This window comes from Gastrolobium bilobum, unplaced genomic scaffold (assembly GCF_033153095.1).
Source record: "Gastrolobium bilobum isolate Gb01-03AN ecotype WA unplaced genomic scaffold, APGP_CSIRO_Gbil_v1 utg9844, whole genome shotgun sequence".
NCBI classification, from domain to species: Eukaryota; Viridiplantae; Streptophyta; class Magnoliopsida; order Fabales; family Fabaceae; genus Gastrolobium; species Gastrolobium bilobum.
Window position 1 is genome coordinate 247,462 of NW_026897384.1, and position 20,127 is coordinate 267,588.

Genomic DNA, 20,127 nt, shown 5'->3' on the forward strand with positions numbered 1-20,127 from the left:
CTTTATTTATTTATTTCACAAAATGATGTGTTACAGGCTCGAACTCAAAACATTTGAATAAGAAGAATAATCTCCCTAACAATTGAAACTAATAGATAAACAAGAAAAAAAAAATTAAATCAAAATAATTGCTTAGTCATTCTTTAAGACATTAAGATTTAGCAGTAAATGATCAACATGATACCAATTCAGAAACAAACATTACATTTGCTTCAAAGGACTAATGAAAAACATTTTAAGTAGCAGGATTGTGCTACTCCTCTGCTATAGATGGAATTGGTGAAATCAACTCTAAACAAGACTAGATTTTACTAGTGACTACTGTGGGCTGAGTAATATGTCTGAGCAATAGTGAGAGCTAGCAACACTATAGCTGCCAACACTCCAATGAGTTTCCACACTGTAGGGACATGATCACGTATCAAAATAGTGAACCAGTTTTTCCAATAGTAAACAACAATTTCGAAGATAACCCTGCACAGATGCCAAGTGACTATAGGCCATTTTCTCCACGGTTTTGCTCTCTTGTATTCGTTCAAGCTCACACAAAGTTCACTATAACTTGAATCCATGTGCTCAACTCCTTCACAGATTGTGCGAAATAGTGTAAGCAAATCTTCCTTGCTCTTCTTGGACTCATTCACTATAACTCCATTCTCCTCAAGCAACTCAATATCATGCTTACAACAAATCAAACCTTGAAAGAACAGAGCATACGAAGTGTATTTACATCTTATCCATATTCTACTCTGCTCCCAAGCAATCAAATTCCTCCACTTAACTTCCGTTGTTTCCTTAATATGCAGCACCGGGATTTCCAACACCTTGCCATTGAAATTGATGTCAAAGTTGAACACATCAACCAACTTATTATCAAGATTGGAGCTATTGTTTCCAGGTTGAATCATTATTCCTGTAGCTTTTAACCTTGCAGCACAACGCACTAGTTCTTTAGAAGCTTTCTTCACTTCTTTACTCCCATGCTGGTTCTGTTCAATAGTGGACAAGTGCATCAAGTGAAGTATATGAGCCCCTCCTGAACTATTCATCAAAGGGTACCCGAAAGCTTTCCTTACAATATCAGCAACCCTGTGATCATCTTTGATTTCAGTGCCATTGGGGAAGACTTTCCTATATAACTTCTTGAGAACAATAAAGGGTATTTGGTTCTCAAGCATTGTGATATCATTGAGAACAGAGAAAACCTTCTCCTCAGTTTCAAGTATAGGGTCTTCAGAATAAGTACTATTTGTCTTGTTCTCCATGTAACTTCCAAGCCTAATGAGAAGCTCCAACAAGAAGCAACCATCGACTATCATTATTTTAGCGAACTCGTGAGGTTCCAATTCGATGTTACCTCCATAGCTTGCACGAATTACTTTATCCATTTTCAGAATTTCCATGCCACAATCTCTTAACCTTAACTCTGATCTTCTGGTTTGTTCTTGGCTTCCTTTTCTGTCAAGAAACTCGCGCATGTAATGCCATTTGGGCTCTTCCATTAATTGCAAGTGCCTTGTGGTTCCTCTGTGTAAGGGTCCTATGGAAACAAGCTTTGGCTTGTAAGCATCGTCATTTGGGTCTCGAATCTCATCTGGAACACTAGAAATGCTGCATGCCTGAACTTCTCCATGATTGAGGGAACCTAGCATCACTTCAATGGGAACCATCCAACTCAAGTCAGATTCCATCTCGAATAAGAAAAATTTGATTTGATGGGTAGATGTCTAAGGTCTCCTTTTGATTCGGTGGATCACATAAAGCTGATAACTTTATTGTATTTGGAAAAGAGACATTTGCAACATGTTGGTATAAAGAAGTATAAATTGTCACAGCAATGAGAGTGGATCACATGGAAACCATAGGCTAAAATACTATAAGAGTAAACACCCTTTTTAGTCTCTGGCAATATCTACGAAGTCCTTTTCAGTCCCTGACAATAAAAAAGGACCAAATTGATCCCTGAAAGTACAAGAAAAGGGTCACTCTACATATTTGGGAGTTGACATAAGGACTAACATGACCCCTTTTTTTGTAAGTTCAGGGACCAATTTGGTCCTTTTTTATTCCCAGGGACTAAAAAGGACTTCGTAGATATTGACAGGGACTAAAAAGGGTGTTTACTCATACTATAAATTAAGTATCCAATATATATATATATATATATATTATAAACTAAGGGTTTAGTGTGTATCATTCAAAAGGACATAAGTTGTGTCCTTTTAGTGATTTACACAGAGTACAACCGGTCGTACTCTGTGTAATTCTGAAAAGTTACTCTTTTTTTCACTTTACACGTCAGCGATGTGACTGGGGAGAGAGAAAAAAAAGTAACTTTTCAATTTTACACAAAGTACGACCGGTCGTACTTTGTGTAAAACACCTAAAATGACACAAGCTTGTGTCAATCAAAAGGATACTTCTTTTTCCCATAAACTAATTATATATATTTTGAGGGGAAGGTTTACAAACTTTTTTGACAAATTTTTATGAATTATACTATCTTCTCCAGGGAGAACATAATAAAATCTAGTGTTATCCCGGAGGAAGATAATCTAGTTTGTAAAAATTTGTAAATATAACTTGCCCTATATTTTGAAGGGTAAAACATCATAAAATAAGATAATGATACCTTTCTAGTGTTAGGAAAATAGATATTACCACTAAGTACGTGGGTTAATTAGTAAGGAATTGTTCCAGCTTAAGTTGGGGTCTCCAATTCGAGTCTTGGGTATATAGCTGTGGTAAAAACTTGTTAGGGAATGTTTTGTCGCCCTTGTAGTCCTACCCGACTCAATTGGATAATCGATAAACCGATAGAAAAAAATAGACATTAGATAGTTGTTGGTATAAAAAAGTGCCAATTGTAGCCAATGGGTGTAACTAAGTAGGTGACAGAAACTAAGTAGGTGGAGAGAGAACCTGATTTCAATCTCATTAATACATCTTTTGGGAAGGATGATAAGCTTTAACTGTTGTTAAGCTCCGACTCAAGATTAATTTCATAGTCAACTCAAAAAGTTTAAATTTATGAAAATACTCAAAGGGCCGACTGACCTCAAAAAGATAATTAGAATCGTGGCAATGGTCAGAATAAGGACAATGGATTACAGGGGAGACTTTCCTTCATTTGCTTAGTTTTATGACTTCCATTAAAGAAAAAGGATAAATAGCAGTTCTTATTTTTATAAAACAAATATTAGCAAACGAGTTTTTTTTGTTTTGAAAACTGAAAAACTATTTTAGAAACAGTATTCAAACAGGTTCTTAATTATCTCATCAGTCCATAGAATCACGGAGAGATTCGATGGAGCCACCGAAAGTTCATCCCTTTCTTTATAAGCTAAAAGCATGGTCAACAAAGACCAACCAATTTTATTGTGTGCTTAAGGTTGGATCAAGTGTGCCAACCCTTGCTAACGAAATTTCATCATTTTGAGTCTCTTTAATTCCGTTATTAAATCGATAGTAAGCAAAGGATATGTTCCCTCATTAGGCTCTCTTCATTTCCTTTCTACGATGAAAAAGCATACGAAACATAATATTGTAGGTCACGATAATAACTTAAATGAATTAAGCGCCACTTCAAGAGCTAGAATGCTACTATATATATATGGTTTATAATTTGGTTTTTCTTGTGTTATAAATATTTTTATACTAACATTTTTCTTTTCTGATTCATGCAATCCTCATTGTCGGTGTCTTTTAAAATTTAATATTTTTTATAATTACCTTGAATGTCAATAACTATGATTAGCCCCTTGTTTGTTTGTTTTATAAGTAGTTAGGCTGTCATGTTTCCTCAACGCGTATTTTTAAGAAATTGACCTCGACATTCAAAAACAATGGTGCCATATTAGCTGTCTATACACACAATTAATGAATGTTAGACTTTGTCATCTTTAATTGGTCCTCCTTAATTTATATACTTTTGTAAATTAATAATTAGAGTCTATTAAATTAACGTGTTGATGAGAGCAATGATGAGTCTCCAATTTATTATGTTTTAAGGGTCAATATGAGCATGACATTGATTTAAAAGTAATTAAAAATTATGAGAATTATAATTAAATTGTTATTTTATTCTCAATAATATTCTCATAAGATTTCTGATATTTTGCATTAATTTCAGCTCAATAAAGAGATAATTGAAGATATCAATTGGAGTTGCTTTGGATTTCTGAGTCATTGAAGATTTTATCAAATCTTCCTTTGAATATTTTTTAAGAAAATTTTCTATTAAATTAAAAAAAAAAATGAAAATTTGAAAGATTGGATCAAAGATATGATTAGAAGATTTGGAAGAGATTGAAATCAAGAGATATGATCAAGATTTGAATCAGAGGAAATTGGACCCAAGATATACAATGAAGATTTGATCAAGATTTCTAAGCAAGACACAACTTTATAAATAGAGACTCAGACCTCAGAGACAAACAATATTTGGCTGGAGAGAATTCTTGGAAGCTCACGCTGGAGATCAGGATTCCGACGGAGTTGAAGACTGAAGATCATTGATCCTTCATCTTCTTCTTCTTCTTCTTTTTCTTTATTGTTTTAATGAATACTTTTTATTTCTTTAATTTGTTTTAGTCAGATATGAATATATCTGGCTAATTTGTTTTTGTAGTTGGGATCACGGACCCGATGTGAATCCTTTTTATTTTCTATATTATTTTTATAATTTAATTAGTTAGTTAGTTTTATTCTACTTGTGATAATTTTTCCATATCCTGTTTAGAATTGGCCATTCTAAATTATAGGGCTTTGAGGGTTAGAATTCACAATAGACATATTGGGGTTTTAATCTGAACAAGGGTAGAATAACAATTTGTGTATGATCTAGACATATGCTTACATAAATTGCAGACTCATAATTCATTTGCTTAATGCTTAATTCAAGAGGGATTACTAAGACATTAGAATTCTGATTGGGTTAAGGGGTTGAAATCACTAAGACATTAGGGTTCAGCTATTTTATAGGGAAATAATGAATTGTCTGAACGAACGAATTAATTAATTATAAAATACAATATAGGAATATAAGGGAGGATCGGAGGTGAAGTGCATCCTGGATACATTCTTCTTATAAATTTTTCATCAATATTTTCTCGCATTCTTGATCTCTTCTTGCATGCGTTGGAAATTAATTGTTTTTAAGTTTCTGTTTTTAAATATTATTTTATTTTAAATTCTGTTTTTAAATTATAAACACTCATTACTTTCACAAACCAAACCAATTTTATTTTCCAACTTAAGGGGAATAGTTAAACTAGTACTTGGTGCATTAATCCTCGTGGGAACGATACTCTACTTATTACTTTTTTACTTGAAACGAATGGTATACTTGCCGATTTCGCAACAAGCAACAATATAAAAGACTTGACTAAAATCCTTTGGTTACAATGAAAGCATGCAACTTCCATTATCTCTATTCAAGCTTAGGAAAACTCTATGCAAATGAACCCCAATACTACCAAACAGGGACAAAAAACTAAAAACCCCACCAAAGCAAATACCCTATCTTTCACTTCGCAAATAGATAGCCAAATTGTTAGTGTTAGCTCGACCGATATCGCACATGATCATGCAAGTTTCCCCAGTTTCGCTTCGCTAGTGAATAATGATATTAAGGGTACTACTTCTGGCATGGCGAATTCAGAAATATCCAACACATATATCCTTAGTTCTACTTCACGAGTAGACCATGAGATGAGGAGTAGAACTGCAGCAGGTTTCGGAAGATCCCATAACCTTTTATATGAAGACAGTGGGTGATATTAAATCACTAAGAGATTTGAACCTATTTATAGAACAGAAGAGATTAATAATCAGAATTACAGTGAACAGTAAAATTAGAACAGACTTACAGGTCAGATAATGAGACAAAATGATGAAAGTACGCAGTATGATGGATTAAATCCGTGCCCACAGAATATGTCTCCTTAAGACAATTTTCCCCCTAACTGATACCAAAGGTTGATGGACAAGTGTCTCCCAGGATAGAATTAATTTCGTCTAAGGAGTGGTGGCACTATCAGTCAACAGCCCAAACAAACACAACAATATGCCAGAGAAAGGTACACCGAAAAACAGAAAGGAGGATACAAACCGGATGAAGGAAAAAATTCGGCAGAGTAACAATGCAAAAACTGGATGAAATTTATGAAGGTGTCAGGGTCTATTTATAGATACTGACCGGTCACCGGTTCGATTAACAGGCACAACCGGTGACCGATTCGCGAAAAGTAAGACCCGGTTCGGTTCAAAATACTCAAAAAATAGGAGGGTAGGAACGTTTGGGTTTGAAAAAATTGGAGAGAAGCAATGGATAATCACAGAGGCATTTTGGACAAAAAATTAAGAAATAATTTAGTAAAAAATTATTTTTATTTCACACACACTTACGAACTGAACCGAGCTGAGCCGACTGGACAGAAGGACGGCGACGCACGCGCGCGTGTGTGTGGTGGACCTTAGCCCACCTAGCTCCTCTCCCCTCCACAAAATGTGTAGTGCCCCAAGGGGCAATTTAGGAGTGTGAGGTGAGACCTTATAAACTCTCTCACCTCCTACTCATTTGTCCAATGTGGGACTTCTTAAATCCACACACCCCTTCAACTTCCCTTTTCTCTTTTCTTCCTTAACCCACTTCTTATTCATAACCAATAGATTGTCTATACAATTTTAACATAAATTCCAACAATCCCCCACATGGATAAGAATTCCTCGAAGCGGCCATCGTATTCTCCCCCACGATCGCTCCTTACTATTTTAATTTTCTTGTTAAGTTGATTTTCAACTTCACTTTTTTATTGCTTAAAAGCAACAATAGCTTCATCTTTACTATTAAGTAAGTACACATAACAATATCTACTGCAATCATAATAAATGTAATAAAATATTTCTTATTACCCCTAGATGGTGTAGATTTCATGTCACATATATCAGTATGTATTAAATCTATCAACTCGGTTGATCTTTCAATCGATTTAAAAGGCAATTTCGAAAATTTTGATTCAACACATACTTGACACTTTTTATTAATACATTCAAATTTAGGTAGTAAATCTAAATGAATTAAATTCTTCATTGATTTTAAATTAACGTGTCCTAATCTATTATGCAATAAGTTAGAAGACTTAAGCAAGTAAACAGAAGTAGTGGTGTTATTAATATTATTGGAATTGTTTACAGTCATCACATTCAGTTTGAAAAGGCCCTCACTAAGGTAACCATTTTCTATATACACATCATTCTTAGTAAGTACAAACTTATTAGAAACAAATACAAGTTTAAAGCCATTCTTGCTTAACAGAGATCCAGAAACTAGGTTCTTGCGAATATCAGGCACATGGAGCACATCATTGAGTGTCACTATCTAGCCATATGTCATCTTCAAAGCCACTTTACCCACACCTTCAACTTTTGAAGTAGATGAATTATCCATATAAAGCTTCTCATCATTATTAGTAGGAGTATAGGAGGAGAACATCCACTTGTTTAAATAGACATGTCTGGTAGCACCAGTGTCTACCTATCATTCCTTAGTATCTCCCACCAGATTGCACTCCATTACCACTGCTGCCAGATTCGGTTCTTCAACCGTATCATCAATATCAACCATGTCGGCTTGAGGGGTCTTCTTCTTCTTATTGAACTTTTGTGGCTTCCTCTGATCTTTCTTTTGTTTCTTCTTACAGTCCGTTGCACGGTGGCCAGGATTCCCACTGTTGTAACAGTTGCCTTTGAACTTTTTGCCCTTTCCTTGCTTAGCATTTTCATCTTCAGAATATTTCCTCTTCTTTGACTTTTATCCCTCTTCAACCACATTATCCTTAGAGACCATATGATTGTTGTCATTCCTCTTATCAAAAATCTTATTATCTTCCTCTATCCTCAATCTCATATTCAGATCTTCAAGTAACAATTCCTTGCGCTTATGCTCGAGATAATTCTTGAAATCTTTCCAAGAATTTGTTAATTTTTCTAAGAAAGCAACAACTTGGAAAGACTCATTAAAAGACATTCCTTCTGCATGAGTTTCATGCACAATCACTTGAAGTTCTTCAACTTGACTCACAACATATTTGAGGTCTTGCATCTTGAAGTCCAAGAATCTTTCAACTATGAATTTCTTTAAAACAACATCTTCAATTTTATACTTCTTGTCCAGACTATCCCAAAGTTCCTTACTAGTTTTCAAGGTACTGTACACATTATACAATGTGTTGTCTAGACCATTGAGAACATAGTTTCGGCAAAAAAAGTCAAAATGCTTCCATGCATCAATGGCAGCAACCTTTTCCTTGTCAGGTTGTTCTCCCTCATCCAATTTAGAAGCATCTTCCTTGAGGAAACGTTCCAGACGCAGAGTTTTCAAATAGAACAACCTCTTCTGTTACCAACACTTGAAATTAGTCCCATTGAGTTTTTCATGTTTGTCAGCATGCATTGGAACAGAGGTGGTAAGATTGGCAGAGTTTGTACTTGCACTTGTCATTTCTGTTACACAAACAGAAATCAAAATTAATCACACAAATTAATACGATAATCACACAGTAAATAAAAATAGAAACAATATATAAACCAAAAATAGAATATACTGATCACAGGTCCAAAATACCAAATTGTCTTAAGGGATTGTTATATGAAGACAGTGGGTGATATTAAATTACTAAGAGATTTGAACACATGTATAGAACATAAGAGATTAATAATCATAATTATATTGCAAAAGTAAAATTAGAACAGACTTATATGTTAGATAATGAGACAGAATGATGAAAGTATGCAGCATGATGGATTAAATTTGAGCCCACAGAATGTGTCTCCTTAAGACAATTTACCCCCTCACTGATGCCAAAGGTTGATGGACAAGTGTCTCCCAGGATAGAACGAATTTCGTCTGAGGAGTGGTGGCACTATCAGTCAACAGCCCAAACGAACACAAAAAATATGCCAGAGGAAGGTACACCGAAAAACAAAAAGGAGGATGCAAACCGGATAAAGGAAAAAATCTAGCAGAGTAACAGTGCAGAAAATTGGATGAAATTTCTGAAGGTGTCAGGGTCTATTTATAGATATTGACCAGTCACGATGAACCGCCAGCGGTGGCGAACCTCCGTGATTGACAGCCGCGAACGGTTACGACCGGTGACCGTTTCAGTGAACATGCACAACCAATGACCAGTTCGCGAAAAGTAAGAACCAGTTCTTTTCAAAAAGCTAAAAAACTAGCGGGTAGAAACGTTTGGGTTTGAAAAAATTAGAGGGAAGCAACAGATAGTCAGAGGAAATTTTGGACAAAAAATTAAAAATTATTTAATAAAAAATTATTATTATTTCACAAACACGTACGAACCGAGCCAAGCCAGCCGGACGGCAGCGACACGCGCGCGTGTGTGTGGTGGTTCTTAGCCCACCTAGCTCCTCTCCCCTCCCCAAAATTTGTAGTGCCCTAAGGGGCAATTTAGGACTGTGAGGTGGGATCTTATAAACTCTTTTACCTCCTAGTAGTTGTCCAATGTGGGACTTCTTAAACCCACACACCCCTTCAACTTCTCTTTTCTCTTTTCTTCCTTAACCCACTTCTCATTCATAACCAATAGATTGTCTATACAATTTTAACATAAATTCCAACAATCTCCTACATGGATAAGAAGTCAATTCATCGTGACTAAAATGCGTAAGAATATAAATGCAAAGTGTAATTTCCTCAACTAAAAACAACTGCATCGAGATAGGTAGAGTTACCTTTGAACCTTCTTTAGTGAAAATCTATCGGATATACTCGGTCAATTGGTGGTCTGGACGACTTGAACCGTCGACCTTTAGTGTATACCTAGACAATAGGAGTCACACAATTGCTTCTTTAGCATTGTTGGTCCTTTGTTGTGCCCATTTTGGTCGTGGGACACCTGCCTGGTTCTGCAAGTATTTTAGAGAGTCGGCCTCTGAAAAATTCTCACAGAAGCAGCCCTCATTTCACACTCACATAGGTTATTTCTTGTGATGTAACTCTCTATACATCATCTGAATACAACAAATTAAGAAACAATTAAAAGCCTAAATGCTTACCCTCATAAATACACTGTCTTGTCATAGGAGTGAGTATGAGTTTAGAAACTCCACAGTTTTTTAACAGTCGAACATCACGTAGTTGTCTCTTTGAACTTAGTTCGTGGGATCTCCATTCATCACTTAGTATTTTAGGGTTATCTCAATACCTTATCAAAATAGAACTAATGAAAGTATAAAATTGTAATGAAAACATAAAAGAAGACAGAAAATGCAAAAATAAAATAAAAGTGAGACTATGATCTGGTCAGTCCTCCTGCTCCCCGTCTTCCTCAAAAGTCTGTCTTATAGCTGCATGATTTGCAACTCTCAATACCTGAAAAACTCTGACTTATGATCATGGTGGTTCAAAGCATGAGCTTGGTGATGACCAAGGTCCATCATTCATAAATTGTGTCCTCCCATAGTGCTCTTCTGCTTATGGATAAGGTAAAGTGGTCTCAGGAACTTTGAACTTGACTTTTACATGTTTTCCTTTGCTACTAGGTTTATCCATCTTAAACTTTGGCTTACATTCTTGAGGAGATTCCTCCTTTTCTTTCTTTATTCCAAGGTAGTAAACCTGATCTTGCGGTTGAAATTTAGGTGTGAGATCCTCTTTGTCAAAGAACTTGAATACTGCTTGCTCTCCGTCTATTCGTAAGATCAGCTCACCCTTAAGCACATCAATAAGTGCTCTTGAGGTTGCCAAGAAAGGTCTTCCAAAAATTATAGGAATAATGACATTTTTCTCAATGTCAAGATGACAAAATCAATAGAAATGATGAACTTTTCAACCTTAACCAATATATCCTCAATGATGTCGTAAGCAAGCTTTGAAGAGCGATCAGCTAGTTGCACTATTGTCCTTGTGGGCTTCACTTCAGTAATCCCCAGCTTTTTCATCATGGAGAGTGGCATGACATTGATGCTAGCTCCAAGATCACATAAGACATTTTCCACTTCCACTTTGCCTATAGTGCATGGAATGCTGAAGCTCCTAGATCCTTGACTTTAGTATAGGTAACTTCTTTTGGATGATTGCATTACATTCCTCCTTCAGATTTATCGTCTCACATTCCCGCAACTTACGCTTCCTTGATAATAGATCCTTCATGAACCTTGCATAATTGGGCATGTTCTCTAAAGCTTTAGCAAAAGGAATGTTGATCTGCAACCTCCTGAATATGTCTAAAAACTTTGAATACTGCTGCTTCTGAATCTCTTTCTTTAATCTCCGAGGATAAGGAATTTGAGCATATGGGGAGAGATCTAAGGGCTTGTCTTGCCTTTCAAAAGCTTTCTTCTTCTCCCACTTACACAATTTCCTTTCAACTTTTTCAAGATTGCTCTTGTCAACTTCAATATTATTCTTTGTCTTTTCTTTATTCTTCTCTTCAATTGATGCCTCCACATCTCTCTCATTTTCTTCAGGTTGCTTCTCTATAGGCTGAATCACTGTCCCACATCTTGTGGTAATCGCATTGCAGTGCTCTCTAAGATTAAAGACAATGTCTCCCGGGAAGGTACCCTTAACTCTCTTAGAAAATTTCCTTGATAACTGGCCAATCTGAGTTTCCAGATTTCATATGGAAGCTTCTTGATTTCGGAGTGCTGATCTAGTTTCTTGCATAAAAGCATATGTGTCCTCTCTGAAAGCATTTGCACCTTGTATGTAATCAGAAGTGGTATTTGATAGCTGGCAAAAGCTTTCTCCCACTCAGAAGTGTTACTTTGTTGTTGGGGGTGTGGTTGCACTGGAAGGGGAGGGTTGAGCTGATGGTTGGATTTGTAACTAAATCTTGGATGTTGATTCTGATTGTTCCACTCTTGATTGTAGTTATTTCCAAACCGGTTTCTCCCCGGATCATTCTGGTTTTTCTGATCATACCAAAGTCCGTTGACATTAGCAATTTCAGGAGCTTTCATCAAATCATATTCTTCTGTAGCATGAGCACTTGCACATATTCCACACCTAACTAGAGGAGTATTGACTGAAGAGACTTGGAAGTTTGTGAACTGCTTTGTGAGGGCATCCAATTGTTGTTGTTGCTTATTGTCTATTCGCAATATCTGATCATTCTATGCCAACAATGCATCATATCCTTCTAGCTTCATAACACCTTCTCTCCTTTGCGGTATTGGATCATTATCAAATTCCTGGGAAGCTATAGATTCCAGCAACTCCAATGCCTCCTCAGGAGTTTTTCATTTTCAAGGATCCTCCTGATGCAGCATTCACCAAGGTTCTTGTGTTAGGCGTCATCCTTTGGAAGAAAATTCTCCCTTTCTCCCAGGCTTCAAAACCATATTGTGGACATTTCTTGAGCAGTCCTTTGAACCTTTTCCATGCTTCATATAAAGATTCACTTTCTTTTTGTTCAAAAGAAGTGATATCCGCCTTGAGCTTTTCCATCTTTGAAGATGAGAAAAATCGAGCTAAGAATTTGGTCGCCAAGTCATCCCAGTTGGTGATGCTTCCTTGAGGAAGTGATTGCAAGCAACCTCTTGCTTCTTCCTTCAGTGAGCATGGGAAGAGGCTGAGCAAGATAGCATCACGAGAGACTCCATTCATCTTTAAAGTGTCACAGTAAAGCAGAAAATTCGCGAGATGAATGTAGGGATCTTCTATGCTTCCTCCGGCGAACTGGTCATTTTGAATTAGTTGCAGTGCTGGCTTGAGCTCAAAATTGTTAGCATCCACGTTTTGCCTAACGTTGCTTGCCGTCTGCGGAGCTCGAGCTGGAGTCATATGATCTCCCAAGGTTCTTAAAAGATTCTGAATTCGATCGTTGCCAGCCATGGCTTCTTCCTTCGGTTCTGTCGAGCAAGAAGTTTCTTTTTCTTTTCTCTCTTTTGCACTTTTCTAAGCCTTCTAGCTGTCTTCTCTATCTCTAGATCGAATTGAAAGGATTTTGAATCAACAACACATTGCAAAAACCAGAAAATAGACTAAATAAATAAAAACTAAATAAATAAATCAATAAATGCAGAAAAAATAAAATAATAATAATAATAAAAAGTAAAAAAGTAAAAGTAAAAATAAAAAAATAAAAAATGAAATTGCAAAAACAATAATAATAAAAATATAATATAAAATTAAAAAATTAAAAAAAATTAAAAAAATAAAAATAAAATAGAATAAAATTATACAAATACAGAAAAATTAAATTGTAAAAAAAATAAAAAGTCCAACCTAAAAGGCCTTTAGCTACTTTTAATGTTGAAAGATCCATTCCCCAACAACGGCGACAAAAACTTGTTACGACTTCGGCAAGTGCACCAGTCGTAAAAGTAATAAAAGTGTACTGAGTACGAGATCGTTTCCACGAGGATTGATTTCAAGCACTAGTTCACTAATCGCAATTTAGTTGGACAACTAAAATTGAGATGAAAAATTTGTAATTAAAAACAATCAATAGCATAGAATTTCAGAATTAAAAACAATTGAAAAGATGATTTGTTTAATTATCAAGAAAGAGCGTAGTGTAACATCTCGAGCGCAGACAAAGGCGGGGAGTGATCGCCGGTGCGACGCATGGACAAGGAGCGGCTCCTGACAGGCTTCCAGCGGGGGGTTACATGCATGAATGAATTGAATCGACACCCGAAATAGAGGAATTCGAAAGACGGTGCAGGTATGAGACTGCACAGTTTGGGATAGCCACTACTAGAAAAGTTCATTTTTTTCGACGGAATTTTTCCGTCGAAAACGGTGACAATTCCGTCAAAAATGAATTTTTCGACGGATTTTTCGACGGAATACAGGTCGTCAAATTTTTCTTGGTGGATAATAAATTTTTCGACAGAATTTTAATTCCGTAAAAAAATTTCGACAGAAAATCAATTAAATTCCATCGAAAATTTTCGACGAAAAATCAATGAAATTTCGTCGAAACTTGTTGTAATGGTTTTCGACGAAAAACGAATTCCGTCGAAAATTTTCGACGGAAAATCAATGAAATTTCGTCGAAACTTGTTGTAATGGTTTTCGACGGAAAATCAATGGAATTTCGTCGAAACTCTTTATAATTGTTTTCGACGGAAAATGGATTCCGTCGAAAATTGTCGACGGAAAATCAATGGAATTTCGTCAAAAATTGTTGTAATGATTTTCGAAGGAATCTGTTTTCCGTTGAAATTTTTTTTTTTAATTTCTCTCTACAAAATTAATATTATTTTTCTGCACTACACCTGATAAAAAAAATAATCAAAAGTAAACAACATATCAAAATAAAATCTCCTTAATCATTATATTAAATGTACAAAAGCCCATATCATATATTAGAAAATATTAAAAATGGCTTATACAATTGGCAAGCGGTGTATAATAAATATACATTATAACCTTAAAAAATTGACAAATAAAAATTAACATATGATTACACAATCAAAACTCACCAAAACAAAAGACTTTCTGGAGTATGAGCCCTATCTAAAAAGAAAACGTTTATTTGAGAATTCATTGTTGATCAGCAATAATCTGAGCCCTTCCTTGCAAACTTGCAGTTGCTAACCCTTTTATGAACTGCTTTGGCATAACATGTTGCTTCGTGCAGGGAGATGAGACACTGTTGTGCTGCACATGAAAGTGGACATGGTTGATACAAACTTCAATTATAGAATTTTTATTCTTTAAAAGAAAAATAAATGAAAGAAAATGACACAGGAGTGTGACTCCCATATCAGTTAGGTGTGAGACATAGAGCTCCTATCTAGTTGTGGGCTCTCCAAATCAGATGTTATCCAAAAAAATAATAAACAAGAGAACATGATTTTGACTTATTTGACACATGTTTGGTGCAAAAAGATATAAAAATTTATTTAAAACAATACATTATATATATATATATATATATATATATATATATATATTAATTTATATATATATTAATTTATATATATGCACTATGTTAAAAAAACGTTTTAAGATAGATTTTAATTTTTATTTGTTAACACTATGGTAATTCCTACATAACATAGTTAGTAGGCTTATAGGTTTCGATCTTTATTTACCTACTTTATTGTTTGCTACTTCAACATAATTGGCCGAAGGTATCATAATTCAAGGTGTCCAATTCTACTTGCTTAAACTAGTTTGCTCCATCTAAGCATGATCTGGAGGGTTAGGTGTCATAAGGGTTAGGTAGCAGCGGCAGAGGTTCTCCTACTACGGCCGGCTCCGACATCTGCAAGGTCGGATACGCAGCTCTTGGCCCATGAAGAAGATGGTGATTCATGAAGGTTCCAGAATCATCTATCGGAGCAGATGATGGAGTTTTTGAATAACAGAAGATGAAGAATGGATGAAGCGAAACTTAGGGTTCTGATAGGAGCGAACTTTTGACATCTATAGAGGGAAATGAAAAAGTATACTAAGTTGTAGATTTTAGTACAGAGACAGAGATATAATATAAAGTTTTATTGAAAAAATTTGCTTCCAAATTTTAAATAATATAATATAATTTAATATATAAAAACAGTGTAGTTAAAATTTGAAGAAGAATTTGAAAAAATAAGAGTAAATACTTTTTTTGGTCTCTAAGAAAAAATACGGTTCCCACTTTAGTTCCTTACAAAAATAAATTAGTCAGTTAGTCCCTAACAAATTCAAAGTGGACCCATTTAATTGAAATCGTGGTCCCTCACAAATTCAAAAATAACCCATATTAGTCCCTCAAAAGGACTAAAATGGGTTCACTTTGAATTTGTTAGGGACTAACTGACTAATTTATTTTTGTAAGGGACTAAAGTGGGGACCGTGTTTTTTGATACGGACCAAAAATGGTGTTTACACAAAAAATAATTTAAATGTTAAAATAAAACTTTAAAAATAAATTTAATATTAAAAACAAAAGTATATTTTCATTTTCATAATATATAACTAAATAAATTTTTGTTAAAAATACAAGTCGAAAAAAAAAATTAAAAAATGTTAAAAAAGATAAAAGGTAGCGAACTTAATGCGCTATCCGGTACAATATCATTCTCCGATCAGAATTAATGTACCAATCACAATCAAAAAATTAAAAAAAAGGAAAAAAAATGTTATTTAATTAACGTATCAATCACAATTAATATAACAATCACAAATCATAATTAATGTATAAATCACCAATCACAATTAATTTTGATCACAATTAATGTATCAATCACCAATCACAATTAATGTACCAATCACAATTAATTTTGATTTGTAATTGATACGTTAATTGTGATTCGAGATTAATACATTAATTATTTTTGATATCATCGTTACAAATTCGAACAATATTTGTGAGAGATGAAATATGACAAAAGTGGTGTCATTGCGTAGATATCAAAAAGTTATGTCAAATAATATAACAAATCATCTGCTTTTGATATCCGAATCAAAAGTTTTGGCCCTGTGATTTGTGATTGGTACAATCAAAAGTTTTTCTGCCACATGTCACGAAATTATTGATTACTAAGTTCGTTATCAGTCGTAGCAAACTTCAACGAGTGACAGTCTAAAATATATAATGTTCGCGTAACATATTGGTAAAAATTCATAAATAGAATTTCTTTTTAATTTATTTATTTATAATTGTTTTCGACGAAAATCCGAATTCCATCAAAAATTTCCGTCGAAAGTAAATTTCCGTCAAAAATATTTTAAAAAAAACCTTGGTATTGATTATTTTATTCTATAAATTTAATTATTTAAAATAATTGTATTACAATTTCACACTTCTCTTTCCTATTATCCTTAACATTTAAATATGAATATAACTTTTTCTTAATAAATTTCATTATGCTTCTATATTATTTAGTAAAGAAAACTATTTCATATAATTATTTTGGTCACATTTTATTTTTACTTATTTTACTATTAATGTTTATTTTTATACAATCAATAATACCCGTTAACATGATTGAAAATTGTTCTTGCTTAATAGAATTGTATTCCTCGTTTATTTTCTCTTTTTTCCTATTATTATATATTTAATTTTTTAGTTATTGCATATTTATGTTAAAAATAAAAAATACAAAATTTGTCCATTAATTTGTTTGTAGATTTCATTTCTTTGTCTTGGTTAAGATGAAAGAAGGAAGTGATATATTTAAATTTCATTTGCTTGTAAATTTCATTTATTTTTTTTCATTTATTTTTTTTTAAAAATTTTACGGAATATATTTTTAGTCGAAAAGTCACCAAATATAATTTCACTTTAATTTATTTTTTTCAAAAGTTTTCGACGGAATTCATTCTCCTTCGAAAAATTTCAAATATATTTTCTTTTTCATTTTTCTTTTTCAAAAGTTTTCGACGGAATATAAATTTCGTCGAAAAGACAATAAATATAATTTCTTTTTCATTTACTTTTTTCAAAAGTTTTCGACGGAAAATAAATTCCGTCGAAAAATTCATAATAATAATATTTTTTTGATTTATTTTAGAGTAAATACTCTTTTTGGTCCTCAGCAAATTTCACGACACCCGTTTTAGTCCCTAGCAAATAAAAAGGCTCATTGTGGTCCTTAAAAAATTCAAAATGGACCCATTTTAGTACTTTTAGGGACTAATATGGGTCTTTTTTGAATTTGTGAGGGACCAAAAATTTCAACTAAATGGGTTCTTTTTGAATTTCTTAGGAACCACGATGGACCTTTTTATTTGCTAGGGACTAAAACGGGCGTCGTAAAATTTGCTGAGGACCAAAAAGGGTATTTACTCTTTATTTTATTATAATGATTTTCGACGGAAAATGAATTCCGTCGAAAATTCATAAAAACAATTTTTTTTAATTTATTTTGATATAATTATTTTCGACGGAAAATGAATTCCGTCGAAAATTAAATATAATATTTTCTTTTTCATTTTTTTTAGTATATTAATTTTCGACGGAAATTGAATTCCGTCAAAAGTTCAATATAATATTTTCTTTTTGATTTATTTTAATATAATAGTTTTTGACGAAAAATCAATTCCGTCGAAAAATTCATTAAAATATTTTCTTTTTAATTTATTTTAAGATATTGGTTTTCGCCGGAAAATTAATTACGTCGAAAATTCATAATAATATTTTCTTTTTGATTTATTTTAATATAATGGTTTTCGACGAAAAATAATTTCGTTGAAAATTCATAATAATATTTTTTTATTTTAATATAATGGTTTTCGATGATAAATAAATTTCGTCGAAAATTTATTATAATAATTTCTTTTTGATTTATTTTAATATAATTGTTTCGACGGACAATGAATTCCGTGGAAAATTCATAATAGTAATTTCTTTTTGGTTTATTTTAATATAATGGTTTTCGACGGAAAATAAATTCCGTTGAAAATTCATAATAATATTTTATTTTTGATTTATTTTAATATAATTTTTTTCGACGGACAATGAATTTTGTCGAAAATTCATAATAATAATTTCTTTTTGATTTATTTTAATATAATGGTTTTCGACGGAAAATAAATTCTGTCGAAAATTCACAAATATATTTTCTTTTTGATTTATTTTTATAATATTTTCGACCGAATTTGTTTTCCGTCAAAGAAATGCAACGGAATCTATTTTTCGTCGAAAAATTCCGTCAAAAATAAAGACTTTTCGAGTAGTGAGCTTCTAAGAATTAATTGGTACTACCAATACTAACAAGATGCATCTACTTTTCGGTAACCTGGAATGGAAGAACTCCATTGTTAAACGTGCTTGACTTGGAGCAATTCTGGGATGGGTATCTCCTGGGAATTTTTCTCGGGAAGTGTGCGAGTGAGGAAAAAGCACACTGAAAAGTCTCGTGTTAGTAAGTGGGGATAGTCATTGATTCTTGAAGCAGTCGGGCGTTACACGTAGTTAGGGTCTCGACTTTCCCTAATCTTCTCTTTATACTATGAATTAAACAGTCAAGAATATGCTATTAATATAATGCCAATCAATTCTTTCTAAATTAATTAGGGCTCAATTCCTTGTTACCGGCCCTAATTTAATGTGATCTTAGAACAACTCTAGTTTCCCGATTATTCTCCAAGAAAACATGCATTAAGATCAAGAATTTGAAGATTGCACAATTGCCCTATGTCTATCCATAAATCACAAGGATTATGATGAATTTATCAAATCAGGGTTCGTGCACCAACATCCCTATTGTCATACAATTTCCTAAACCAATCTATAAGGAGCAAACTCATAGAAAGCATTAAAAACAGATAAATTCATTCAAATATAGAAAGAGAAGAATTCATAGACAAATTAATTCATAACACACAAGATTCAATTGGGTTCCATCTACCCCTAACTATATAAAAACTTAGCCTATCATATTAAATTAAAAATAATTGAAAAGAAAATAATTCCCCAAGACTCCATTGATGTCATGTTGTCTTGACTCTTCAGTGCTCCAATGCTCTGCAACAGGATTTCTCCTCTTGATTCTTCAAAACGCTCTCTCCTTGATTCCAAAAGCTTTCCCTCTTGAATGTGCAGCCTTCTTTTTATAGAAAAACCCATATCTTTTTATTTTCTTGTGTGATCTTGCATTAAATCTTGAAACATATCTTTTAATTTCTCATAATATCTTCAATGGAATTTTTACTATAATCTCCAATCATATCTTTAATCAAATCTTTAAAATCTTCTCTTTTATATTTAAAGGAAACAATTTCCTTAAAAATATTCAAGAGAATCTTCAATAAGATCTTCAATCAATTATATGATTTAGAAAAACAAATTCACTTTGGCTCTCCAATATATCTTTTTATAGAGCTGAAAATTACTGCATAATATAAGAATTTGTATTAGAACATTTTTTAGAATGAAATAACACTTTAATTATAATTCTCATAACTTTTAATTAATTTTAAATCAATTTCATGCTCATGTTAACCCTTAATACGTAATAAATTGGAGACTCGTCAAAGGACATGATCATAGGTTCTCACAATCAATGAATGGGTTCACAGTTGTTAAATAAAGTTGGACGCTCTATTTAGCCTGCAATATTTTGTGAAATGATTTTGTCCAAATCATTGTAAAATACTTGTGTGAATTAGTATTCACATTTAAAGGATCAATGATAGATTTGATTAAGATTGTTTTT

General features: G+C 33.3%; 1 protein-coding gene and 1 non-coding gene across 2 annotated transcripts; one reads left to right on the forward strand and one right to left on the reverse strand.

Moving 5' to 3' along the window:
• Positions 1-311: 311 nt before the first annotated feature.
• On the reverse strand, positions 312-1,691 carry LOC133306505 (UPF0481 protein At3g47200-like). Its single transcript, XM_061506832.1, has one exon. The coding sequence runs from the start codon at positions 1,689-1,691 to the stop codon at positions 312-314; it is 1,380 nt and encodes a 459-aa protein (XP_061362816.1).
• A 10,671-nt stretch (positions 1,692-12,362) lies between these two features.
• Positions 12,363-12,469, forward strand: LOC133306509 (small nucleolar RNA R71). The gene has a single exon (XR_009750907.1). It is a non-coding gene; the product is annotated as a small nucleolar RNA R71 (small nucleolar RNA).
• The last annotated feature ends 7,658 nt before the right edge of the window (positions 12,470-20,127 follow it).